At 39.9% G+C, this 25993-nt stretch overlaps 3 protein-coding genes and 4 long non-coding RNA genes across 10 annotated transcripts; 4 read left to right on the top strand and 3 right to left on the bottom strand.

The window, feature by feature from the left end:
- Positions 1 to 6: 6 nt before the first annotated feature.
- Positions 7 to 1843, top strand: LOC135340022 (uncharacterized). Its single transcript, XR_010396180.1, has 4 exons — positions 7 to 932; positions 1207 to 1291; positions 1381 to 1509; positions 1578 to 1843. It is a non-coding gene; the product is annotated as an uncharacterized LOC135340022 (long non-coding RNA).
- A 42-nt stretch (positions 1844 to 1885) lies between these two features.
- On the bottom strand, positions 1886 to 5564 carry LOC135340021 (uncharacterized). Its single transcript, XR_010396179.1, has 18 exons — positions 5235 to 5564; positions 5003 to 5188; positions 4810 to 4941; positions 4626 to 4757; positions 4442 to 4573; positions 4259 to 4389; positions 4081 to 4205; positions 3916 to 4039; positions 3791 to 3874; positions 3613 to 3737; positions 3435 to 3565; positions 3180 to 3288; positions 3058 to 3102; positions 2766 to 2890; positions 2518 to 2587; positions 2362 to 2459; positions 2254 to 2304; positions 1886 to 2107 (listed from the first exon to the last, which is right to left on the bottom strand). It is a non-coding gene; the product is annotated as an uncharacterized LOC135340021 (long non-coding RNA).
- A 492-nt stretch (positions 5565 to 6056) lies between these two features.
- On the top strand, positions 6057 to 7928 carry LOC135340023 (uncharacterized). Its single transcript, XR_010396181.1, has 2 exons — positions 6057 to 7535; positions 7670 to 7928. It is a non-coding gene; the product is annotated as an uncharacterized LOC135340023 (long non-coding RNA).
- Positions 7865 to 10229, bottom strand: LOC135340015 (uncharacterized). Of its 2 annotated transcripts, none has more exons than XM_064536299.1 (8): positions 9590 to 10229; positions 9470 to 9537; positions 9266 to 9419; positions 9069 to 9212; positions 8839 to 9015; positions 8581 to 8785; positions 8323 to 8445; positions 7865 to 8272 (listed from the first exon to the last, which is right to left on the bottom strand). In XM_064536299.1, exons 3-8 carry the CDS (start codon positions 9413 to 9415, stop codon positions 8190 to 8192), a joined length of 882 nt encoding a protein of 293 aa, XP_064392369.1. In that variant the 5' UTR covers positions 9416 to 9419; positions 9470 to 9537; positions 9590 to 10229; the 3' UTR covers positions 7865 to 8189. The 2 variants fall into 2 exon arrangements, with proteins under 2 accessions (XP_064392369.1, XP_064392368.1); XM_064536298.1 differs by having other exon boundaries at positions 8500 to 8785; positions 9590 to 10226.
- A 1226-nt stretch (positions 10230 to 11455) lies between these two features.
- LOC135340018 (uncharacterized) lies at positions 11456 to 12494 on the top strand. Its single transcript, XR_010396171.1, has 3 exons — positions 11456 to 11709; positions 11904 to 12189; positions 12279 to 12494. It is a non-coding gene; the product is annotated as an uncharacterized LOC135340018 (long non-coding RNA).
- Positions 11851 to 16988, bottom strand: LOC135340016 (iron-sulfur cluster co-chaperone protein HscB-like). Of its 3 annotated transcripts, XM_064536302.1 has the most exons (8): positions 16859 to 16988; positions 16488 to 16642; positions 16232 to 16328; positions 16086 to 16175; positions 15644 to 15800; positions 13920 to 13967; positions 12291 to 12371; positions 11851 to 12187 (listed from the first exon to the last, which is right to left on the bottom strand). In XM_064536302.1, the coding sequence occupies exons 1-7, from the start codon at positions 16949 to 16951 to the stop codon at positions 12340 to 12342; spliced, it is 672 nt and encodes a 223-aa protein (XP_064392372.1). In that variant the 5' UTR covers positions 16952 to 16988; the 3' UTR covers positions 11851 to 12187; positions 12291 to 12339. The 3 variants fall into 3 exon arrangements, with proteins under 3 accessions (XP_064392372.1, XP_064392370.1, XP_064392371.1); XM_064536300.1 differs by lacking the exons at positions 11851 to 12187; positions 12291 to 12371 and adding an exon at positions 12478 to 12658; XM_064536301.1 differs by lacking the exons at positions 11851 to 12187; positions 12291 to 12371 and adding an exon at positions 12478 to 12658 and having other exon boundaries at positions 16488 to 16639; positions 16859 to 16979.
- A 132-nt stretch (positions 16989 to 17120) lies between these two features.
- On the top strand, positions 17121 to 25585 carry LOC135340012 (acyl-CoA dehydrogenase family member 11-like). The gene is made up of 16 exons (XM_064536294.1): positions 17121 to 17333; positions 17526 to 17629; positions 18674 to 18802; positions 18946 to 19045; positions 19300 to 19417; positions 20368 to 20513; positions 20659 to 20733; positions 21616 to 21690; positions 21873 to 21967; positions 22210 to 22309; positions 22555 to 22695; positions 22809 to 22901; positions 23013 to 23090; positions 23260 to 23467; positions 24581 to 24647; positions 25324 to 25585. The coding sequence occupies exons 1-16, from the start codon at positions 17121 to 17123 to the stop codon at positions 25433 to 25435; spliced, it is 1854 nt and encodes a 617-aa protein (XP_064392364.1). The 3' UTR covers positions 25436 to 25585.
- The last annotated feature ends 408 nt before the right edge of the window (positions 25586 to 25993 follow it).

The following is a 25993-nucleotide window of genomic DNA, read 5'->3' as shown; positions in this document are numbered from 1 at the left end:
TAAGTGCAAATTTTCCCATGTAATCAACCACTGTATATAATGATTATATATATAATGATAGTCCTCCCTGAGCTAAGACAAAATAAATACCTTGCCAAGCATGCATGCACAGATTTATTCAAAACTTGAATCCATTTGTAGAAGGTGCCTCTCATCATAGTAATCATATACAGTGTGGCGAAAGCTGTTTTACTTATTCAGCAATTATTGTTGTGATAAGTTTAGGATCATGCAGACAGCTGAAAAGTTACTGTATTTATTTTCTTTCAACACTAGTTTCCATGATCGGATATACATCAACAACAAGACAACACGCACGCAGCTGAAGATGTTTACTACAAAGAAGTGTATAAGCCAGCATGAATTCACTTCTCTTCTAGAATTACTACATTTGCACGCACCAAGTTTGGTCAAACTTATCACCACAATAGCTAAAGAAGTCAACGAGGCTGATACAGCTGTCTCCTGTTGCAAGCACTGGATTAATTTACTGCAAGCTCTCAGTTCAGCATCACCTGTGTGTGCTTTGGTACCACCTACAGAAGAAGTGCACAAAATGCTAAAGGAAATGGAGTCTTCTGGCTCCTTGAAGTCAAATGCAAAAAAGACGGCCTTTCTACAAAAGGAAGCTCCAGTACTATTCACTTTAATTGAATGTCTTCCTTCTTACCCCACTGAAGCATTGCAGCCTATACTAAAAAGGCTTGTGGAATTATCATTAGCCCCATTTACGCAAGACTTCACAGAGTCTAGTACTGGTGACCACACTGACATTAATGATGATGATATGATATCGTACTTTCCAAAGCTTCCTTCACTAAGAAAACGAAAGATTTATAAGGCTGACAGTTCTAAATCCTCTGTATGTACAAAAAAAAGCTCAAGACATCCATCACTGCTACCGGGGATATTTACTCTGTATTGTCAGCATGGTAATGCTGACAATACATGATAATTATAATTATTACGCCTCTATACCGTATTACTAGAATATTTTGCAGATGAAAAACCTTTGCGAATGAGCCAAATCAGCAGAAAATTTGACCCTTTGCGATCTAACTATTGTGTTCTGGCAAGTATTTACTAGTAATAATTTAGGTTTTGCGGATTTTATTGATCAACCCTCGCAAAATTCGCAAATGTTTGATGCTCGCAAAACATTCTAGTAATACTTATGGTACATTAATTTGCATCAATATTGTATAGGAATTTGCTATGGATTCCAACTGATGGAAGTTCAGGAATCCCCCCAACATTCCTTTCACTATCTTATATGAACGATTCTCATCAGGTATAAATGCTATATATATCGGAATGATTATTTTTGAACTCTTCCGGCATGCAATTGCATAATATAATTATATGCCCTTGTATCTGCAGCACCTGAAGTCATCATATACGACAATAGTTGCAACCTGCACCAATACTGCTTGAATAGAGAGCCCCCCTTTTTCAGGCACAGTCGGTTTCTAGGTCTAGTAGATCGTTTCCATTGGCCAAATCATTCAGGTATATAATAATTGTATGTTAAGTATAATTATATGATTTTAATTACCATGCACTTATATATCATACAGGATGCAGTGTTGCTTACAAAATGAGCACCTATAGACAATAATGATGCCTTGAACAGCCAGATGGTAGAGCAAAGCAATTCATGCTTGAAGAGAATCAAATCGTCACTGTCGTATATGAATAAAAGAAATTTCCTCACACATTGTGGATTTTATTTATGGTATCACAATCAGAAAAAACTATAAGTATAATGTACTCACATGCATGATGGTCTTGTCATGCACTTTTTGTTTTTACAACCATGAATTTAAAATTGTGGCGTCACTTGTTCTGACTTATCATGCATGCATTACAATAAGGGGTGACTGAAGAAATTACACACAACACAATCATATTATATGCATGGGGAATAACAGATGAGAAACTATATGAGGGAAACTAGTAACTATATTATTGCACATAATTATATACAATAAAAAATAAACATTCTGAGCTATACTACAAGCTATACAATTAATGTTAAGTAAAAATAGCAGTTAAGGCTTCGATTTTGCTGTCTTCTTAACAGATATACACTGGCATCATCATCAGTCTATTGCATAGTAGACAATGTCGGTATAGTTTATATACCAGCATGCATTGAAGCATGCTCATATACACATTATACAAGTACATAGCAATCAACGTTTGTGAATGCATGAACACAATCATGAGTGCGTGTCAGTGTGGTGTACTCACCTGCAGATCTGTATTAGCAACCCTTTTACTCCTTCTGACTCCGTGAGATGTCTTTTGGTTGCAGTATATAGGTACACATGAGGGAGTAGCCAAAATCATTTTTTTTACCTTTGTTGAGTGGAGTAGCATGATAACAGGATCAATCCACGTAATTCAGCAGTGTTTACAGACTTTTGCAGGTGCTTTGATGCAGGTAGTCCAGAAAACTGATCAATTGTGTTAGTGTAAATACTCACGAATGCTTTTACATATACCGTCACGTACCTTGACCATTGTCATAATAATTATTGTGTATCACATGAATGCCACATTCAACTCCATCCTGAGCAGCCACCTAATACAATAAACATTCGTGAAACAAAATCCATCACAAAACAAGGAGTGCGTGGAGTATCCAAGAAGACAAAAAAAATTGCATTTGGGGCAACTAAGCAAGTCAATGATTTAACTTTTATGATTTCCCCATGCATGTGCACTCTATAAATTATTATAAATTATATACCTTCACACACTGTATATCCATCTTTGCAGGTGATCAAATGCACATGCTTAAGAATTGATTAATGTCTTGTGCATGCATGTTGCCTGCTCAGTAAAAGGTGAGATAATTGGCGACTGGGAGTCAAGAACATAGACACTACAGAAAAGGAAAATTGTACTCACATTAGTAATAACCTTTTTGACAGACCAACAAAACATGTAATCCTATCGCACAATATAATGCATCCATGAGGAGCTCACATGCATGTATAGGTACTGGTCGAATTAGACTCCAGAAACTCAATCACATGCATAATAACATACGTTTTCTTTGGGAGATTGACAGCAACAAGAATCCAGTGCCAGCCTCTATATGATGTATACGTGGGAACAATGAAATTCTCATAAACACAATATGAAAGTGAATTCAGTGTGACAACTTATACCTTACTCTACACGGAAACAGAATCCTTAAATGTCATTGTAGATTTCAGCATACAGAGTCGCAGTGAGGCTTTCATTCAGTCTGATGTATAATAGAGTTTGTAGATGCAGCTGTATGATGAGTTTTTACGACAGTAGTCTGACAAATTGTGTAAACAAAATTAATAATTATAGACTTGAATTAGTCGATATCATTGTGATCATCACAGCTGTAAAAGTGTACATACCAGACTGTCGTGTGTTACTTATTACCTTACCTGTCGTATAGGCTGTTGTCTATCCAATTTCCGGCTGGATATGATATTCTGATAGACCATGCAGGGAACAGGTTTTCGAGTTTCCAACAAAGCCACCATGCATGCAGCATTTGAAATGAGCTGATACCCACCTATAAAAGAATGAATGCAAGCTAAGCTGCATGAACTATTTTCTTACCTGTCAGTGTCGTCCAGGCCGTTGGTCCACCCAGTTTCCAAAACAGAAAAGGTTATGGGCCAACGTCCAGGTTTATTAGTATAACTGCATGATGCCAACGGAGAGCCACCAAGCTCTGACACCAACTATGCAGGAACACATTAAAAGAATGCTCAAGCTGCGTGAACTATTTTCTTACTTGTCGTCCAGGCCGTTGGTCCACCTAGTTTCCTTAATTGATGCAAACAAGAGACACTAAGCTTTGAAATGAGCTGACACCAACCTGGAACACATTGCATTCAAGCTGCGTGAACTATTTCTTACTTGTCGTCCAGGCCGTTGGTCCACCTAGTTTCCAGAAGCAGGAAATCTTATGGACCAACGAGCAGGTTTTCTAGTTTAAAGATGCCAACGGAGACACCATGCAAGCTTTGAAGCTCACACCAACCTGGAACACATTAAAAGAAAGTGCGTGAACTATTTTCTTACTTGTCGTTCAGGCCATTAATTGTCCACCCAGTTTCCAGAAACATGAAACCTTATATGGACCAACGAGCAGGTTTTCCAGTTTAATGATGCCAACGGAGACACCATGCAAGCTTGCTCACACCAAACTGGAGAACACATTAAAAAGAATACATTCTAAGTGTGCGAACTATTTTTTTACTTGTCGTCCAGGCCGTTGGTCCATCCAGTTTCCAGAAACAGGAAACCTCATAGACCAACAAGCAGGATTTCCAGTTTATAATGATGCAACGGAGACACCAAGCTTTGAAATGAGCTCATAATCACACCAAACTGGAGAACACATTAAAAGAATACATTCAAAGTGCGCGAACTATTTTTTTACTTGTCGTCCAGGCCGTTGGTCTATCCAGTTTCCAGAAACAGGAAACCTCATAGACCAACAAGCAGGATTTCCAGTTTATAATGATGCCAACGGAGACACCAAGCTTTGAAATGAGCTCATAATCACACCAAACTGGAGAACACATTAAAAAAATACATTCAAAGTGCGCGAACTATTTTTTTACTTGTTGTCCAGGCCGTTGGTCCATCCAGTTTCCAGAAACAGGAAACCTCATAGACCAACAAGCAGGATTTCCAGTTTATAATGATGCCAACGGAGACACCAAGCTTTGAAATGAGCTCATAATCACACCAAACTGGAGAACACATTAAAAAAATACATTCAAAGTGCGCGAACTATTTTTTTACTTGTTGTCCAGGCCGTTGGTCCATCCAGTTTCCAGAAACAGGAAACCTCATAGACCAACAAGCAGGATTTCCAGTTTATAATGATGCCAACAGAGACACCAAGCTTTGAAATGAGCTCATAATCACACCAAACTGGGGAACACAGAATGCATTCAAAGTGCATGCATTCAAAGTGCGTGAACTATTTTTTTACTTGTCGTTGGTCCACCTAGTTTCCAGAAACGGCCTCCTGTATGGACCAACGAGCAGGTTTTCCTGATGCCAACGAAGACACCAAGCTTTTAAATGAGCTCGGATAAGGCTATAAAAAAGAATGCATGCAAAGTACAATGTAAGTAAACTATTTTCTTGCTTGTTATCCAGCCCGTTGGTCCACCCACTGAAATAGGAACTTTAATAACCAACGAATGCATTTTCAGGTTTACCTGATACCAACGGAGCCATACCGAGAATGTTTAAACACTTGTACTTTGTGTAGGGAGTGAAAGGACGACACCAAGGAGACCTGGACCAGCTGTTCCATACCTTTCTTAAATTGTTGCTTCAATTATAGATATATAGTAGAGGAATCGACAGACATGTTTCGAGAGACTACTCCCTTACTTCTTCTACTATCTATGCTTCAATCAACAGTAGATCTAGTCTACATGCTGCAGTGGATACTTGAGCGTCTAGCACTGTACTGTGTACGTGTGCATACTGCATGGGGCTTGTGTGTGTGAGCCCCACCCACCCTGCAGGCTCTCAGCTATGGAACGCCAAATAGGTCAAAAATACATCCCACTTCATAGGGATGTCTCACACATCTATCGGTTGCTTTGCACACATCGATCTTTACCCACTTGTACACTTTTGACATCTATAGACTACTTGACATCTATCGACTACTTGACATCTATCAACTAATTGACATCTATCGACTACTTGACATCTATCGACTACTTGACATCTATCGACTACTTGACATCTACTGCTACGTATACTTACATCTATCAACTACTTGACATCTATCCGATATGATACTACTTGACACTAGTTGGAATCCGCCCAACTATACTTGACACTATCCATGTACAGTTCATTTAGTCTAGAGAGTAGATTACCACAAATGTGTGAGTAGTTGTACTGAAATGTAAATATCTTTTGATTGGAGCATTTCTAAGAAATGGTGTTGATACCCGTGTGTAGATGAATGACTGAACTACAACATATCCAAAAATGTTTCCATGGAAACATAAGGTGGTGGGTTTGTGGTGATCGACTAATTGACATTTATCGACTACTTGACATCTATCGACTACTTGACATCTACTGCTACGTATACTTACATCTATCAACTACTTGACATCTATCCGATATGATACTACTTGACACTAGTTGGAATCCGCCCAACTATACTGCACTGTACATGATCTAGTTGGGCGTGGCCCCACCCATTGTAGCCCCACCCCACAGGGCATGGTCCAATTTTAGGTCAGAGTACATGTACCTATGTACCTGTGAGAAGTATAGTGCAGTGTAGTAGTAATCTAGTCTAGTCATGGCTCTTCATGTTAGCTCTGATGAAATGATCGAGTTTCTAACAATATTGGAAGATGGTAGATCTATAAGGACTATTCAAGTGGAAGATGAACAAGGAACTTCCAATGTGCACAGTCTACTTCATCAGTGTGAAGACATTCTCGAAGTTGTTGTTTATGCCTCTGACTTGTTTCCAGCTGGGTGTGGAGATGTATAAGTATATTGAAGTAAATTGCCTAAGAGATAGTCACAGAAGAGGGAGACCTTGTGTGAACGTGTCTGAGACTCAGTTGGAGCACCTTTTGTCGTTTGATTTTAGAGTTAGAGATATTGCACACGTGCTTCATGTATCTGAGAGCACTGTCAAGCGAAGAATAATACAGTTTGGATTTGAAAACAAATTACAGCGCACAGACATCTCCGAATCTGACTTGGATATTATTACTGCTGATTTTGTTCACCAGTTTCCAAACAGTGGACAAAATACTTATGATGGTTATCTAAGAGGGAAAGGGATAAGAATACAACGATATCGAGTAAGAGAGAGCCTTTCTCGTATTGATGAAACAGGAGTACAAAGACGTCTGAGACGAGCCTTACACCGCAGGAGATATAGTGTACCTATGCCTAATAGCTTGTGGCACATAGATGGGCACCACAAATTAATACGCTGGAGAATAGTAGTGCATGGAGGCATTAATGGTTTTTCTCGATTACCAATCTATTTAAAAGCGTCTACTGTACTACAGTGTTTTTTGCACGCTGTTTCTTGTTATGGTTTACCTTCACGTGTGCGGTGTGATAAAGGAGGCGAAAACGTTAAAGTCTCAGAATACATGCCTTCAAATCCTGAACGAGGTCCTGGTAGAGGTAGCTGTATTGTAGGGAAAAGTGTCCACAACCAACAGATCGAAAGATTGTGGAGAGACGTATTTGTTGGTTGTCTGTGTATGTTTTACCGGTTGTTCTATGCTCTCGAAGACAACAGTTTATTAGATCCTACAGATGAAGTGGATATATTTGCATTACACTTCGTGTTTCTTCCACGTATTCAACAACAACTAAATGTTTTCCGCGAGAGCTATAGCCATCACAGATTGAGAACTGAAGGCAATAGGACGCCATACCAGCTTTGGATAGAGGGAATGACCTCACTAACAACAGATGGAGCAGCATTACAAGGAGTATTGGATGATTCATCAATTGTAAGTATTAGTGATGTGTTTACCTTCATTAGTTTACGAAGTCTGTGCATGTAGTACGATGTACAAAATGTATTTGAAACTGGTGGGTCAGAGTATAAGCATTGTGTTTAATTATTTCCTAACTATTATTACAGGGAGATTATGGAATAGATTGGAACGGCCTCCCTTGTATCGAGTCCCAAGATGGGGTTGCAGTCCCAAGCACTAATTAATTGCCCACTGTCTGATGCACAGTTTAGTATGCTTAAAGAAGAGGTGAACCCACTTGCTGTTTGTGATGACTATGGCATATCGTTGTTTGGTCGCACCAAAGACTTAGTAGCTAGATGTCTGTCTATTTAGAATGATGTAACATAATGATATTGAAAGAATCATGATAAAGTATGAAAGTGATACAGGGTGAATAGAACACAAAAAGAGTATATGTTCGAAAGAATCATGATAAAGTATGAAAGTGATACAGGGTTAATAGGTTTTGTCAAACACAAAAAGAGTATATGTTCATTTTATTGCAGTGCTTATAGGCCATATACCATTTTCTTTTTAAACTCCTCTGGATTGTTATAATACTTGGAGGGCAGGGTTAGCTCCAACGCACAAGTGGACGACGTGGGAAACACATTGGTATCGTTAAATCTCAGACCCAAAGAGTTATCAAATCCCATCGGTGGAACAGACTCTGGAACCAGTAGTAAAAGAAAGAATGGTCTTAAGACTGACAGAATCCTCCGAGTCACCTACAGTATTAGCCTAATGATAACAGGCACACTGCAATTATAGTTCATACCTTCAACACATTCACAATCGTACAGAAAATCTACAAACAGCATGTAAGTAGCCTCTTCTTTAGCAAGATCATTTGAGCCCTTAGGTGAAAAGTGGGTGATTTTGAACATGGCCTTCATGGTCTCTGCAATAATTACAACAAAACTAATTATGGTTACCAGTTACACACGACACTTACCAGCAGTCAGAACTTGTGTGTTATTGTGCACAAATAGAGGCCTCATTAGTTCAGGGTACTTCACAATTGCTTCTCCCACACCGTTCACTTGCAATCCCTCCTTGAGCTGGTTAATCTCTGCTAAAGACTCTAGAAGAGTGTAGTAGAGTTTTAGTGTCTTCACTATCTCAACTTTGTCTGCTTGCGTCGAGGTAAAAAGTGGCTTGCTGTACCCGGCATTCACAATGGTGTCACATTCATCAAGGATACAATCTTTTAGGTCTTTGTCATCAGCAGCATCATTGATCTGCAGGTACAGTGTTGAATTATACACATAATTATATAGATAATATTATATACCTTCTGAATAAGGATCCGGACGTTAGTATTTGGTACTTCTTCATCAGGTATGTCAATATCACAGATTTTAACACCACACAAGTATGCGTAAAGACTACTTCCAAAAAAGGAGAAACCACTACCACCCTGAGTGATTCCCATGGTCATCAATTTTCCTACGAGAAGAAACTTCTCACCCTGTATAAAAAAGTGTATGTCAGCGACTACGCATACACACTTTTACATCATACCTGCAAAGCCAATAAATCGTGCCGCACAACCTTACTGTTCTCATGGCCCTCAAACATGGACTGAGCTATCTCTTTCCCCAACAGGCACCAAAACTCCCTGGATGGGCCTCCACCATCTTCTGCTTCCTCACTTACAAAGTGAACCTTAATTAGAACATAATGTAGAGTGTTTATACACCATTAATCCTTATTCTAACCGTCAATGTCTTGATGCTTGTAAATGCAGGCCGCCTTGCAGCTCTGAGTGCATCTACTAACACATGAGTGCGTCGTATTGGGATCTGATGATATTCCTTGAACCGATACTCAGACAGAAGCTTCAGCAAGCAAGAAAGAGAGCTGACCATCACACTGCACACAGTACAGGTATAAAAAGTGTTATAGTGAAATTTAAAGCTTACGATTTATGTTGAGTATCAGGTTGCTTGCTCTCTGTCAAAGCCTGTTTAAGTAAGGCATCCTCGATCTCCTATAACATTAAATCAATATTGTAACACTAACTTCACTAAAAGGATACTAACCTCAAGTAGTCGATAGATGTCAAGTAGCTGATAGATGTCAAGTAGTTGATGGATGTCAACTAGCTGATAGATGTAAGCATACGTAGCAGTAGATGTCAAGTAGTCGATAGATGTCAATTAGTCAATAAATGTCAAGTACAAGTACGTGTAGTCAATAGATGTCAAAAGTGTACAAGTGGGTAAAGATCGATGTGTGCAAAGCAACCGATAGATGTGTGAGACACCCCCTTGAAGTGGGATGTATTTTTGACCTATTTGGCGTTCCATACTCAGCCTCCTCATGACGTAATCTACCGTTGGTCCATTCATCAGAGTCTATTGCCACAATCTGGAAAGTGTAATAACTCTGATATCTGTAACAGATGCCCCTTCAACGTCAAATTCACTTTTTCCTCCAACTTTTGATCGAGCTGCATTTCTGGTATCGAAGAATTTGAACAAAACATTATTATAGAGTCTAGTTACGCAAGATAGTTTTAGATAGTTTGTTTTTTTATTTTAAAATTGTATAGACTTCTTGCATGCTATCACTGTACTATAGTGATAGCAAGAAGAGAGAAATCTACTTGTGAGCAGATGCTATTTTGAAACATCAATATAATTGCAAGGTCCTGTGGACCCAGGAGGAGCACTGAACATTTACATGTCCCTTTTTTTGTGCTATCCCTTACACATGTCCATGTTATTATTAACCAACAAATGGGGAGGGGGGGGGGTAATTAGTGGCCGATTGTAAATGTAGCAATCTAGAAATTAATTACCTAAGTATGCAAGGCGCTTCTATAAACATTTTACTGTATATTTTTGTTAGCAAAAAAATTGCTCTCACAAAAACGTTGTGGTGATGAGAACAGAGAAAAATTCAAACGCTCTGATATCACATAGATTAATGCCTGAATCTCTGCACCGGGAATAAAAAATGACTCTATAATTATATGCTAACACAAAGTATAGTCACGCTGAAAAGCAAAGCCAGAGGTTCCCATGCACCAATCAGCAGCTATAGTGGAAGAGTGTTCACTTTCTATCATCACAACAGGTCGGTTCGGAGTGATTGACAAGTGACAAGGAGTTTTCTCTTAGCTAAAGCTATAATAATTATAGTATGTGTAATTATGTGAGCGGTACCCCACTGGCTCTTTTACATGAAGACCCAATTTTAAGATGGTAAAGACTGGAGATACTAGGGTAAAGTTATCGTATCAGACAACCATTCACAAACAATGAAAGCTGCTAGCATTGGTTTTGAAATGCAAAAAGATCTATACACAGGTTCTAAGAATGGTCGACCGTCCATATTAGCTCAACAAGGGCAGACTTTGAACAGCACATGTACAGGAAAATCATTAATTTTACTAGATTACAATAAAATTAATTATCGACTCGTTCGACTGACCGATCCATTCATTGTCACTAGTTCACGGTATAATAGTTGTAGAAAAACTGCACACGACAATACATGCATAGAGCTCAACACACTAAAGCAATGCTTCAAACTAGTCACTTCTTTCCTGATGAACCCTATCAGGTCGTCTACCTTCCTCATCGATTGGAATTCAAATTCTCACCACTAGACAGTGTGCTAATAGTCATGACTTTACGTAACCTATTTTTTCTAACTGTTATATTATTATACCTTCCGTGCAGAGCAACACAATATTGAATTACAAACCATGCCATGGAGATACATTGCACATCTAAGAATTGGTGATAATTGATGTTGACACAAGCAATGCTCCAATCACAGTTAGAAGGGCTCTGGATTACCAATACAGTATCATGATTGTATGGATACATTTCAAGTGAACATGCCAGTAATCACTCAGCAACACAAAAGAATGTGGAATTTCAAAACTGGCCAACACACATTAAGTATTACGAAGCTGTAAATACACCTGTGTCAGTACCATGCAGTGTCACTGTTTGTACATACTGGAGCTTACAATAGTGATATGATTATAGTATTAGTTGAGTAAAACTGCCTGTAGTGACTTCTTATTTTGGTTTTAAAGATCTAAAGCTACTGTATAGATCTAGTATGATGAACAATATAAACAGCAGACAGTGGATGGTGTCGATTGTAGTAATGCTTGGACTTGTGTGCACACTAACTAATGGGCGTAAGTATAATTAAGAGTAAGAATGTATAATCATTAAAGAGTAAGAATGTATAGGATTCACAGTAGCTAGTTAGCAGACTGAGTACAGTGTTGAGACTGCATGGTATACAATTTTAAGCTAACTCATGCACTAACACCACTAAAAAAGTACACCAAATATGTAGACATGCACACACACGAACAAACGCACACAGAATGCTTCAATGGCCAGACAAGAAACTGCGGTTCGTTTTGTTGTCCTCCACTTGACTCTCAGTCACATGATTCTGATGGATTCCAGCGAACAGAGTGCTGTAATGCCCTCTCAGAAAGATCAGGATGCTGTAGTATTCAAGAGTTACAAACTACAACTTGTGTCAGTGGGTTGAGATGCCCAGATGGTTCAGGACGAGACGATGTTGGTGAAATACGAAATCAATGCTGCCTGAACTTTCGCTCCGGGTGCTGTAGTCGAGTGGAGAATCGCGACTTCCAGTTCCTGTGAGTTTATTCAGTGCAAGCTTGATATGTGTTTTATCATCGTAGCATTTTAAACCATGTCTCATATGAAACTTTTCTTAATTTTACAGCTTTAATCTCACCATTGGACTAGCTGCTGCAGTCTTTATTGTGCTACTGGCAACTGTCTTCCTAATCATCCTCTGTTGCTGCTGTGTATGCAACTGACACATGCATGGACGTGCAATAAATAAACTATAGTTATCGTGGAATTACATAGTATAGGATATTGATTGTAATATTGACAATGTGTATACAAGTACAATAACAGTCATGACCTAACTGCATGTGAATGTCATTTGTGATACGTGTCCAGGTACATACTAAATAATAAACGAACAATATCATGGATCCTAGTGTTAGTTTAAAGGAACCAACTCCTTAGTCTGTCCGTTAATGTTTACAAAGTATTTCATTTTTGCTAGAGTCTCCTTTGCAGATTGGATGCTACCTACAGTAAGATAGTGCAAAATTACAATAATCGTTAGTAACGAGATGCAACATTTCATTGCAATGATGATGTAATGCAAACCGTGTATCTGTGTAAGGTTGAAGTTCATTACTTTGCGTTGAGAATGGCTCCAAAAGCTAGCGGTTAATCATGGCAACCAGTTGCATGCTTGTTCTGGGTAGAGGTCATGTATTCCTACAGCAGGGGCGGATACAGGGGGGCTATGGGGGTTGTAGCCCCCTTCATTTAATGAAGTAGGTGTGTCTTAGAGCAGCAATCACGTCATATGCTATGCCTCATCAATCAGAATAGCAGACCATGTAGTTGTAGACCGTTGAAGCTGAAGAGCAAGTTGACTGCAAGTATGAATAAAAGGAATCATCTACTCTACTCTGCTGAAGGGATCACCTAAGAGAACTATCTTGATTTGTACAGTACAGCAAATCAGGCTACAGTCACATACAGCATATATATAACTCACGACTAGAACTGAACAGCTACACTAATTGCAAAAACGTTTTTTTTAAAGTAAATTACTACACTCGACCTTTTTCACAATATTAAAATTTTCTGGTGATTAGCCTCCCCCTCCCTGTCAATATTTTGGGATCCACCCCTGCACAGGTGTTTCATAGGCATTGGAATGTACAGTAGACTCTCGTTAATCCGGTCACCTTTGGGACAGTGCAGCTTGGCCGGAATAGCGAGGTGGCTGTATTTCAGAAATCGCCTGGCTAAATAGCGGTCCCTACCTCGAATTTAATGACTAATTTGCAATTCTGTTTCGAGGATAATGAGCTCTCAATTTAGGATTGTGATGACATACAGTACGCTTTTGCGTTGCAAAGCAATCAATACTCACAAAATTTGATGCTCGCAAATATTATGTGCGGTAACAAGATTAAGAGGCCATCTCAACGCATATACTTCTAGATGGCTATCATGCTACAGTAGAACCTCGATTATCCGGCCCTCCATTATCCGGAACCTCGATTATCTGGCTTGGAAGTTTTTTTAGAAAATGGGCATGTTCCAAAAATGCGCAGGCAATTGCAGCTGTTACTATGGAGACAGGTCTCCTTATTGTCTGCGCATGCGCAGAAAACCATGTGGCACTGCTGTTTATCAATAAAGTGGGTGGATCAAGGCGTGGTTTATCTATTCGATTATCCGGTTATCCGGCCTGCCTCTGGAACCAAGGTGTCCGGATAATCGAGGTTCTACTGTACTGTATGCATGTACTACATACTTGTAACTTTACCATGTTGAAAATCCCAGTTCAGTTTTTCTGCAAACTCATCCAATTTTTCTACAACAGAGAAAAAAGCAACCTGAAAATTAGAACTTAAAAAGAGCACCGTTTGTAGCATGGCCCAATAATAATTATTAGTGCTAACATAACATTGATCATGAAATAATTCTCGTGATTTAGTGCACGAGTGTGTATAACCTCGATTCCAGGCGGCACTTCCTCGAAGAGTGGGCCTGGTATCGACTGCTTGCGCATCCGCTAATATCCCCCCGGTTTCTGGGGGCTTTGGATAACATCGTATATGCTCAGTAAAACAATGACATCACAACGAACGGAAGTGGATTGAAGGAAGTAGATAGAAAGTTCGATTGAAGGTTTCTAGCCCATCGGATAGCATTTTCTGATAGCTACCCTTAGCCTGCTATGTTAACAAAAGACTCACAGCCTGCAACAGTGTGGATGACAATCGTCTGAACAGAGTGAAAGCTGACAAGAGCCTATATGGACAGGCCACACCCATCTAACACTAACTTTGGTGAAAGTCTACTATACTACTGCTACTGACTCTTAAAGGAAATGGCTGTACAACAAACCTACAGCTCTGTCTCTAGCTAGTTATAGCTCTGTGTATATGACTTTTTGGATATTTTCTCTGTTACAAAATTCAGTAATATAGGAAATTGTACGGGGAAAAATATCTGCGCAGTCGATAACAGGCCTTCTTTTCTCTTCAAATGCTGGTAAAGGAGGCTAGAGTGTGTAATGACTAGAGGTCTATGAGTCAAAAGGTATATAATAGCTAGCTAGCAGGAGTTCTGCAGTTAGATAGCTCAAGGATTAGCTACATGTAGTTTCTAGATAGCTAGTGCAACTATTAAACACTTTACTATTAAGCCTAGCTAGCTCGCACAGCTGCATGTTCTAATGTTCTAATTATTCCGGACATCTCGCGTGTGCGATAAAGATTTGTTCCAATTTTACCAGGACAATTTCTTGATAGAACATAGTCATATATGTATAGGATATACCACACCTAAGAGGAGGATATATAGGGTGCATATCCTCCGAGTAGGTGTGGCATATCTGACTTATACCACGTGACCGCAGCACTATAAAAGGACCTCCCCCTAGCAACAATTCAATCACGATGCAGATTGCAAAAAAGAACAAGACTATGCCAGATTTTGCAGCCGTCAAAGAGCTAGTTGAGCAACATGTTGACTCCTACAGATGCTCAAGAGCTTCCTTGGTCCAAGCGTTGACCATTCGACGTCCCTTACTGGAGTTGCAAGCTCTTCTTGGATAAAATGTATCTAAACCGCGCCCATGGACCCATGGAAGCTTAGCCATCTTGTTGGAGAGCACCTTCCGTGTTTCTGCCGTCGCTTTGAGTCTTAGTATCGTCAAGCATGGCTCTTTTCTCTTTGCTTACTTTCTTGAACAAATGAAAAAAACTAAAAAACAACTTGAAAAACTGTGCATGCCTGGGGCTGCATGCTAATATTCTATATATCCTACAGCTGTTGACCAATGAGATCAATTTGTGGTGACGTAAGTGTGGTGTAAGTACAATTACACACAGACTTTGAAGTATAATTATATGCACATCAAAGTTTGCCCACTCCCTCACATGTACAATATGCTACCACCTTACTCCAAAAACAAAGAAACCAAACTACGACTCACAACCCAATTCACGGCAACAACCTCAATCCTGATCGATTCTCACTTACTTTGACTGAGATCTCTGATTGACATCACTCTGATCGGATCACAACTTTCCTTAAGCTCCTGCAGCTCTTCATTGATAGTCATAACCTCCTCCAGAAATGCGAGATCTGAGCCAGAAGTATTGTCCTTCTCATCGATGGTGTGACCATTCAGTTCAAGCTGTGCCAAATACAATGACGACACTATATACATTACGCATGGCACTACAGTTCACCTTTTAAGTTAAGCCTACTTATAAAACAGATTGCCAAGCTCAGCTTAGTGTTGGCTACTATATTAAGGAGGTAAAACTGCCGGTGACAAATTAAAGGCTCCTATTTCTCAAAACAGAGTATCTTACAGTACTTGCAAACAACTCATAGAGAGTAAAAACACTATTACCGGTATGTACATACTTGTAGGTGATGTATAGGTGTGTACATAATTATTAACCATGACACATACTAGGTACAGTCCTCTGGTGTACGGGTTGAAGAGAGTAGAGTAAGCCTTGTTCACAAGTGACGACTGTTCAGCTGACATCTCTCTCTCCTTCTGTTTGATTGATAGGGAGATATAATTATGGTTCAATAAATTCTTCAAACACTTACAATTGTTTTGATGGTGAATTTATCAGGGTGAAGCTCTGTTTGAAGATGCTTGTACCTCTTCCTGAGTGCCAAAATGTCCATGTCATAGGATTGTGGACTGCAGAAATCAGGATGTAGGAGTAAAATTAATGTTTATGATGCACATCTAAAGTTACACGAGCACATTAATTATAGCCAGGTTACACTTTGCAGATTACTATGGTTATAGATCTACATGTATCCTTGCTCAGCTCCACCCTCAAGGCTTCTTACTCACCAGTTCATTACTTTAAAGCAGTTTTCAGTAGTTGGCTTCATGATGATCTTACGAGGACAATGACAAAAGAAGAGTGCCTCCCCCTCCGACAGTGGCACAGTCTCACCACACTTCCAGCATGAGAGACCTGATGAATGTAACCTCAAAGGAGTCTGCTATTAGAGGGGCGGGCTCAACGGAAAGATACAATGAGCTATATATAGGTATATAGGTACGAAATATCTACAGCATGCCTGCAGTAATAGACAGTTTACATGTATGTGTACACATGGTCTGCTTTTATACTAGATCTAACTTAGTAGCTTCGTAGACAATAGATCTACTCGGCAATGCATTCGTGTAGACAGATAGATTTACTGGAAAAAAACTACCTGTGAGTATAAGCCACAAGACTTGGCTAGCCTCCAGAAGGAGCAATGTCTTGCTCTCAGAGTACAAGTGTGCCTGACAGCAGCCATAATCATAAAAATAATATGAGAGTGATTGGGACATCTATTTGAGGCTCCTTTACCTACTTTACCAGACACATTTCGCCAGAAGCGACCAGGAGCAATTAACTATCTCAGATCTGTACTGAATAGGACAATGATGAAGATATATAAAAGATAGGCTCAGGTCCATCAAGGATTGAAGATGGCCAGTGCACTTTTCAGATTTGGCCAGTCAACCACCAGTGTTTGCACCTGGTTACAACTAGGAAGGCTGCTTAGCACACGTACACGGAGACCTAATAGCTTTTCTAGGTCTAGAATGGGAAGTTTTACTCAACCCATGCCACAACTCCATAACCCGTTCAGAGGAGACATTTTTCTGAGAGCCATTCTCACACGACTCATGCCCAGAGAGGTTAGTGGTGATTTATTGTTCTCGTGTTGTAGAGTATTAAGTCACCAATCGTCTCGAAAATAACCCGCTATACGGCATAAAAATGTGCATGTGCATCCATATAGGATATGCCAGTTGGCAGACTTACATGCGTGTACAGTACATGTCATTGTGCCTACATGTACGTACAATAGTGTAGCTCTGTTACTGCAGGTGTCCCAGGAGGTGTTCATTGATCTGGACAGGTTTGGTGGAAGGCTTGTGGACGAGGTAGATGCTCTAGGGAAGCAAGCCGAGCTTGAACCTCCATATCTCAGGTTTGGGTGTCGCACTCAGAAATCAATTACCGGTAGCATACTTATCACTGCATGTATGTATGTGAGCATAATGCATCCTTGCAATTATTAGTTTGTGATCCCCGTATTAATAGACTCCACTGTGTGTGTGTAGATCCAACATATATATGATTGAAAGGAGTTGACTTCACACTTCACAAAAACATTTGTGTGTAAACAATTCATACTTCATAAACGCAGTGTTTTTCTATATAAGCAACACTGTCTTCCACGTTGGGTTAGAACATATCCCAGGATATATTTTACGAGAACCAAATCTCTTGAACAGTGCTCCGATTGTCTTCAAGGCGCTTGTCATTGTGTTAGAGTTGGACAACCCTCTCTGAAGCATGGACACAACTGGTGACAGTTTATTTAGAGCTCCCGCTTTCTGTAGTGTGTTCTTAGACATCTTGTCCAGGTTCTGCTCTAATAGAGTGGAGATCATTGGTGCTATAATTCCCAGCAGCTTCAGAGGATATTGCTCGTCTTCACTGAAGCTCTTTGACAGCATTGATAACAGTAGAGAGACAGTGTCCATTGGTTGTTGACCACTGTTCGATCTTTGCTGGGAGGGAGATGACACTGCCGTCAGTAGATCAGAGAAACTTTCTACCAAAATCTTGTTCATTTCTCTGTCATTTGTAGCTGTTTCTCGGGGGTGTTTATCAAAGGTAGGGTCAGAGTTGGTGTCTTCATTACAGGTTGCCTGGCCATCAAGGCACTGCCCACTAGCCCTCAGAACACCCAGCATAACACAGAGAACAACTAGCGCTACTTCGCTACTGTACAGCATTTTGTCTTCTTTGACTAGGGTCTTAGCGGTAGATGCACCTGTGTTTATGTAGAGATAGTTTTGGCAGTTGCTTAGGCACACCCCAAACATGAATCATTGCTTTAATACACTGCCAAATGTTGACAATAATTATTGTTTCATAATTGACTTTCTGACTGCATATTAACTGTGAGACTGATTAACCAAAAGAATAATTAATTTTGTGTGTATCAATAACTTCATTTATACAGACCATTCAATGCTTGGGGTGATCGTGTGGATGAGCTAGTGACGTCTCCAGCCTGGAAATCGCTTCACTGTGTGTCAGCAGAGGAGGGGCTAATCGCTCTGGCTTATGAAAGGCAGCATGGACAATGGAGGTAGGGAAATCAGTGCCGGTAGACTGGAAACACTGTTCTTTGTAGTACACCTTTTATCAGAGGTTTCTATGTATTTTTGTTTATGTATAGCCTCTACTTTCTTTTGCTTTTGTTTTTGAATTGCCTTGCTGTTCCCTGTCCAGTCGCTTGCACCAGGTGGCCAAGCTGTACCTGTTTTCTCCCTCCTCTGGCCTCTACTCTTGCCCTCTGGCCATGACCGATGGAGCAGCCAGACTAATCGAGGTTCGTCCACTATTGTGTATGTGTATGTAAGACCTTAGAGTTTGTTTTGATGGACTCAAAATTAATTATGTGACCCTGAATGGATATAAATACGTAAGGATGCTTTATAGTAGTGTACGTATGTTGCCTACATGTATACTCACTTTTTAAACCTCCTATTGACACTGCATGCAAGCGTGATGTGATGTACGTACGTACGTGCCATGCATACAGTTTTGTATTTGAGGTGGGACTAAATCACTGTTTTAATGCAGGAAAGTAACAATGTATTTTTAAAAAAGAGGGCGTTTTGTCACCTTACTGCAAGGGACCCTGAGAGCTTTTGGACCTCTGGGCAATGGATGACTGAGAAAAGGGGTGGATCTGACGTAGGTGAGTGGTAAAGTATGTAGACACAGTGGCGTAGGAAGGGGGGTTCCAGGGGCTGGAGCCCCCCAATCTTTCTAGGCTATATTAAGTAAAGATGACTTATCAAGCTGCACCAAGGGCGTATAAAGAGAAGAGGTGCAACTCACAATGTATACTGTGTATGCGTCGTATTACTGATGAGTCAGCAGGATATGCTATATTTAGCCATGATTTAGCGAACCGCCCACTAGGGAATAAAGGCTAGTCAGAGTATAAAGTGCACGTGCAATACATTCTTTACTATTTTTAGACATAAACCCCGCCCATTTATAATACGATAGATTGTAGTTGCATGCCTTCTTCTCTTCATACGCCCTTGGCTGCACTGTGTAGATAGCCGTACTTTTTTCCATTAAAAAACTAGAGCCCCCCCCCCCCCCCAATGATACCAGCAAAATCAACTAAGCAGTGAAAACGCAAACAATTCGAAATCTACCTGTGAATGTGTCACCTTAAGGTAAACCAAGGTCAATCCTCGAAAACCAAAATATTCTGCTATACAGTATCAGGAGCAGATGAGGGGATGGAGCACCTTACTACATGTATGCATATTTGATATAGTATTGTGGATTCACTATCGTGGACTTATTCAATTTCCTTGTTTGTAATTGCTATGTGCCTGTACATGTGTGACTGCATGATAACGCGTTTGATCTAATAATAGTGAATATCGATCAGTTTACATAATATACCTGTATGGCATGATTTGTACATAGCTAGACGATACAGAATCCGCGTAGTAAGACGCTCCATCCCCTCATCTGCTCCTAACGGTATGTGAAAATGATCATTCATGTGAACTACTTGTCACAGTGTTTTATGTGCACTACTTGATATTTATATTCCTTCCTCTTTAAAAAGTGGTGTTTATAATATTGATAAAGTATATGTAATCTTTCCCCACGCACCCGCAGCTGGAGGTACTGACACAGTGGCGTATGGCCCTGACTCAGAGGGTAACTACAGCCTGCATGGCTACAAGTGGTTCACATCAGCCACTGATGCTAACATGGCCTTTACTCTGGCCAGAATAGTCACTGATCAGGGAGATGTCACAGCAGTGAGTTAGTGCTATTTGTAGGAAAGAAAATGGTCAGCCAAATCACCTCAACCTTTGAGTCTCATGTTCAGTTTCACAATGTATTTTGCTCCAAGAAAAATGATTATGTATTACGTATGCATGATATTTCCTTGCATGTGCAAAGGGATCACAAGGGCTGTCACTGTTCTATGTTGAAACTAAGACAGAGGACGGTCAATTCAACGATCTGGAAATACAGGTACTTAAAGCATATTACTGCTACTTGTTGATGTGTGCGTGTGCATACATGTGAAGAAATTGACTGTGTGTGTATTTCAGCTTTAACTCTATACACACTCTTAAGTGAAAAAGCAAAATACGGCGAGAGACATTAGCACAGTGCAGCTTGCAGCATTCGTTAATAATGTGTTTTCATATATAATTATATCTCAGGCAAGTTAAGGCAATTATTCTTAATTAAATTTGGAATTAAATAATAATTATCATATCTCAGATAAACTTGCCTGAACCTTTATGAAAATTTACATCAATGCATTTTTGAAGACTATCTACCTGCTGAACAGGTTATAAAAGTCATGTGACATTTTCGGGTGGAGTAATCCGCCATAAGTATAGTTTTTAATATACAACACTGTTACCAGCGCAGCCACACCTCCCAAATTGTTCATCCTAAAGATTTTTAAGGTTACTTTCACTGTGGTGGGTGGAAATATTGTCTATCATTTGCAGCTTAGCTAAAATCGGGGAAACTTTACATTTTCTATTTAATGCCCTCCTTATTAAATATGCGTATTGGAATTATCTGCTTATCTAAAAATGCTACAGACTCGAGCCAGGCACCATAAGATAGCTAAAACTGAGCTTTCACCCCCAAAAAAATTTGGGGGTGTGGCTGCACTTGTAAGAGTTCCGTATTTTTAATTGAAGTTTGTCACACTGTAACTCCGCCCACAAAGGTCACATGACCTCCAAATTTGTTAAGCATGTAGCTTTTTTGTGAGACTACATTGCCAGTAAGTTTCATTAATTTATGTGTAACTATCCTAAAGATGTGATCACTTGTATAATTATTAAGTTTCTGAGCACTTGTTAATCCCACTTTAACTTGCCTATACCTCAGCGCTTGAAAGACAAGCTCGGAACTAGACAGTTGCCAACAGCAGAGCTCTTGCTTGATGGCACCAAAGCACGTCTGGTGAGGGAATTGTGTATTCGTTTTTCTTGTTCTTCAGTGTAGGAATTGTTCATTCCCATAATTATGTCATTCAATCAGTGCAATAATTATTATAATTGTTTGTAATTTTTCTGTACACTATTCACCTGTGTATGCATGACCACACATAAATTCTGTACATATCCTATATCCCTATTTGCTAGGTTGGTGAGGAGGGCCGCGGTGTTTCTGGCATCTCTCCCATGCTTACCATTACCAGACAACACAACAGCATATCAGCTGCTGGGGCAATGCGGAGGTGAGACCCTGATCTAGCTTTCTCTAATACATGTAGGTGCCACAAAATTATGTTTGTCCATTTTTGGAATGGTTGGAAATGACGTTTTTAAGGGGACCTCTTTAAACTACACGCATGAAATGTAGTCAGTCGAACAATAGACTAGCATAATTATATCTCATGACATATCTGAGTACGATTATGTTAAATTTCACATCATGTAGTTCTGTGGAGCATTGACCTTAATTTCCTTTGTTTTGCAGGATTGTGCAGCTATCCAGAGACTATGCCACCAGACGTAGGGCTTTCGGGAAGCTCCTTGTGGACCAGCACCTGCATATGCAGACACTGGCCAGAATGGAGGTGGGTGATTTTGTACGTATCAAACCAATTAAGGCGCGTGCGTATATATATCTGCGTATATATATCTGTATTCAACCTGCTCTGTTGCTTATATCTGCAGAACTGACAGCTGATTGAATTTGTACAATTACAACATGTAGCATTGCATTGATGAAAGTATAGGTGAAATTGAGTCGTTGGATGACGACAGCTTCAAGCAGGAGTCTAGTCACTTAATTAACAGGTCATACGTATTTCATCTCCAGGTAGAGACAAGGGCATGCACAGTGCTCATGCTGGAGGTGGCCAGATTGCAGGGGCTAATAGAAACCAGCTCAGTGTCAGAGCAGGATAGAACCATTCACAGAATACTCACTCCCATACTAAAGCTCTACACCGCCAAACAGGTGCACTTACATGTTTATACTGCAGGGAACTTTATACATGTACATATACAATTTTGCGTACTTAGTGTATAATTATATCTCATCTGTAATGATATTAATAATAAAATGTATAGGCTGTTGCAGTTTGTTCTGAGGGCCTGGAGAGCTTTGGAGGTCAGGGATATATGGAAGACACTGGACTACCTACTTATTTAAGAGATGCCCAGGTTAATGCTAGTGATGTGATGATAGCCAGATGTTGGGACATGTAGCTTTTACATTAGTACGTGTTTTATAGTTACTTCTCGGAGAATGTGATCAGTTTTTCTTTTCCACAGGTTCTCCCTATCTGGGAAGGAACCACCAACATACTGAGTCTGGATGTGCTTCGAGTGATGCAAAAATATGGGCAAGAGGTATATTGTACATGTATGATCACTATGCATCGGTACGCAAGCTTGTACATGGGTGTGTGTTATGTGATGCACTTTGTTGGATGTATACTAACTTGTCTAAAGCACATGTATTAATTTATGAGTTGTGGGCTATTATTAGAGGATTTATTTGAATGCTTTGAATTGGCAGGCATTATCGTCTCTATTCGAGGCTACCAAATCTAGGCTCTCTGATGATAGTAGACTGGCAGCACGTGGCCTAGGCCCCACTGCAAAGACACTCCGTGAGCACATGAACAGCATTGTGGTATTTGGACAGGAGGCCATGGTAGGAGATTCTGAGCAGCTGCAGAATGCCTCCAGAGACCTATCTTTTTCACTAGCTCACGTGTTCATCGGTGGGTGGGTGCTTGTGTTAATTATTTTTTACTATGTAATAAAATTCATGCGTGCAGTTCCTTCCATGTTATATTACATGATAATGTAGCCTCGAGGCAAGAAATCGTCCTGATATAAAACACATACTGTATCTACTTGATTAAACGCCCGGTTGTTTATTTCCTAGCAACATCTGTAGAGGGGGCGTTTAAACGAGATGAACGCTTATTCGAAAAAGGGGGTATTGTTTATGTCTACTTTACTCTTGCACAGCAGCACTTTTATGCCTGCTGCCACAGCTCTCATTAAATCTTAAGTCGTAGGAGTGGTGTTTCTACCTCTGTGTCGGTATCTCTCTCTTTGCCATCATAAATAGTCTATGCTGCCATGCTTGCAACTGGTTCCACTTGCTACTTCAGCTCCACCCACAGTGCCACGCCATGGGCGATTATTTAAGATGGGCGTTTAATCAAGTAAATACGGTATGATGATTAACTAAAAAAAAGCACAGATTAAGTAATTGACATTTAAATATAATTATAGCATCCGTTAAGTTCCTTTTTTATTGGATCGAAGGCTGTAGCTTTTAAGTGTACGTGGATATACCTATAATGCCTACATGTGACCCAACACATGTGAGTTGGCACATGCAGTATCTTCAATTAGGGTACTAACAACATAGCAATGATCACAAACCCATAATTATGAAAATGACCTATATCGCAATGCTTTCACATCATTAGGGGTGCTGTACACATTTGATTTAGTATGCAATTTATATGTAGCTTTTTACGTAGCGCTTTTTATGTCTGTGGTGATCGAGTGTCTAGAGGTGACCCACAGGGTGTATATAATTAACACTGAGTTTAGAGTCCCCTTTTTCAGTAATTAATGATGGTGACCGTGTACCTCGAAAGTACAAATTCTTGTCTTATACCCTTGCTAATTGTGCACACATGGAAATTCGAAGGGCAACCTACTATCCTGGCAACAGACACATTAATACGCCACCACTACCTCTGTTGCCCATCCACTGAAGCAGCACCCAAACGTGCATAATTATTTTCCGGCTGGCAGTACGTACATGCTTTAACTATTGTCAGAATTAAGTATCTCTGTTAAATCTTACCTAGGTGGTCTACTCATTGAGCATGCTTGCTCTGTGGAGTCATCCAGTGCCGACATCAATGCAGCAAAAAGGTATGATCATTTTACAATGGTACGGAAACATAAACGTTGCCCTATAATTATGTAGATTGTTTCATCCCATGCTTTTTGAGTGAATAAAAAGCTGTCGTAAACTGCTGCAGGCTTATGGTTGCCATCAGCTGTGTGTACTGATGTATGTATATACCATAATTACAGGGGGAATTTTTGAGGGGCTTCATTTTCACTGTTGTCGTGGGTTAGCAATCCTCCACGAAAATTAGGTCCACAAAATTATTGTTGAGCTAATGGAAAACACAAAGTAATTTACCAAAATTAATAGCGCAACATTTACCATAATTATAGCGCGAAATTTTCGAGGGGCTTAATTTTCGCGAATTTCGTGGGTTAGAATTCTACACGGAAATTGAGTCCACAAAAATTGTTCTTTAATTAGAAGAATTACCTGCTATCATGCAAAGATTTAAAGGCGTGGCTTCTGGTAAGCAGTCATTCCGCGAACATTGTGCAATGAAAAGGCTTTTAGAGGCCAATCCACGAAATATAAGTGCCTCGAAAATTTCGCGCTATACGGTATTCAACGAAATGCTTTTAGAATGCGTCGAAAATTGTAATTATAGTGTTGACCAGTTAGAAATGAGTATTTCAGGGGATTTATATGCTGGAAATAACACAGTTAAGACACTGAGAACACGTATTTGATTTTTAGGTGGGCAAAGCGACCTCTCTCCTTAAGGCTGTACCAACAGTACAGCAAGGAGGAGCAAAGTATTGACTCTGCGTTGGTTATGAATGGATACGTCCCAAGTACATCACTCTGAAATTATGCCCAGCTACACCAGTTTCTGTATCCAGTGTATATAAGCTGTTCAAAAACATCATTTTTTTAATTTTATTGTTAACTGTTTGTACATGTACCTGCATGCATGCAGACATTTTGATACAGTACTTATAATTATTGTTGATACACATCATTTTAACGATGATTTATGATGTCCACCTAATTTCATGGGTGGAGTCTGGTCTCCATCGATCTATCTACATGTACAGTCTAGCCTCGATCCCAGGAAGGCCTGTGAAGGGGATGCTATCTACAGTCATGTAATTTGTGTTAGGAATGTAGGCCTCGTAGATGTTGTTGCAGCATAATTTTGAGCATATTAATAATGTCAAGATAATTATTATTACAATAATAATTATAGGCACATTTTTTGGTGGAAAGTAGCTATACAGTAGACTCTTGCTCTTCCGGCTCTCAGAAGTACGGCCACCTCGGATGTACCGGCCATTTGGTTTGGCATAGATTGCGATGTTTACTACACAAAACTCGCCCTGATATGTGGCGTATACTGGCTGGCGTATACTGGCTGCCCCTAAAC

Source organism: Halichondria panicea, chromosome 8, assembly GCF_963675165.1.
Source record: "Halichondria panicea chromosome 8, odHalPani1.1, whole genome shotgun sequence".
Lineage (NCBI taxonomy): Eukaryota > Metazoa > Porifera > Demospongiae > Suberitida > Halichondriidae > Halichondria > Halichondria panicea.
This window is presented reverse-complemented; position numbering and strand designations above follow the sequence as displayed.

Bases quoted from the DNA above. Each gene is read 5' to 3' on its own strand.
- LOC135340016 (XM_064536300.1), bottom strand. From the start codon at position 16,951: ATGATTATGGCTGCTGTCAGGCACACTTGTACTCTGAGAGCAAGACAT. The intron at 16,643-16,858 runs GTAGTTTTTTTC...CCCCTCTAATAG, and splicing joins CTTGTGGCTTATACTCACAG to CAGACTCCTTTGAGGTTACA. The intron at 12,659-13,919 runs GTAAAGTTACAA...ATCTTACTGTAG, and splicing joins GAACTGGGATTTTCAACATG to GTAGCATCCAATCTGCAAAG.
- LOC135340012 (XM_064536294.1), top strand. From the start codon at position 17,121: ATGGCCAGTGCACTTTTCAGATTTGGCCAGTCAACCACCAGTGTTTGC. The intron at 20,734-21,615 runs GTACTTAAAGCA...CCTATACCTCAG, and splicing joins TCAACGATCTGGAAATACAG to CGCTTGAAAGACAAGCTCGG. The intron at 23,091-23,259 runs GTATATTGTACA...TTGAATTGGCAG, and splicing joins TGCAAAAATATGGGCAAGAG to GCATTATCGTCTCTATTCGA.
- LOC135340015 (XM_064536298.1), bottom strand. From the start codon at position 9,415: ATGGTCAGCTCTCTTTCTTGCTTGCTGAAGCTTCTGTCTGAGTATCGG. The intron at 9,016-9,068 runs GTATGATGTAAA...TTTTTTATACAG, and splicing joins ACGATTTATTGGCTTTGCAG to GGTGAGAAGTTTCTTCTCGT. The intron at 8,786-8,838 runs GTATATAATATT...CTGTACCTGCAG, and splicing joins TCCGGATCCTTATTCAGAAG to ATCAATGATGCTGCTGATGA.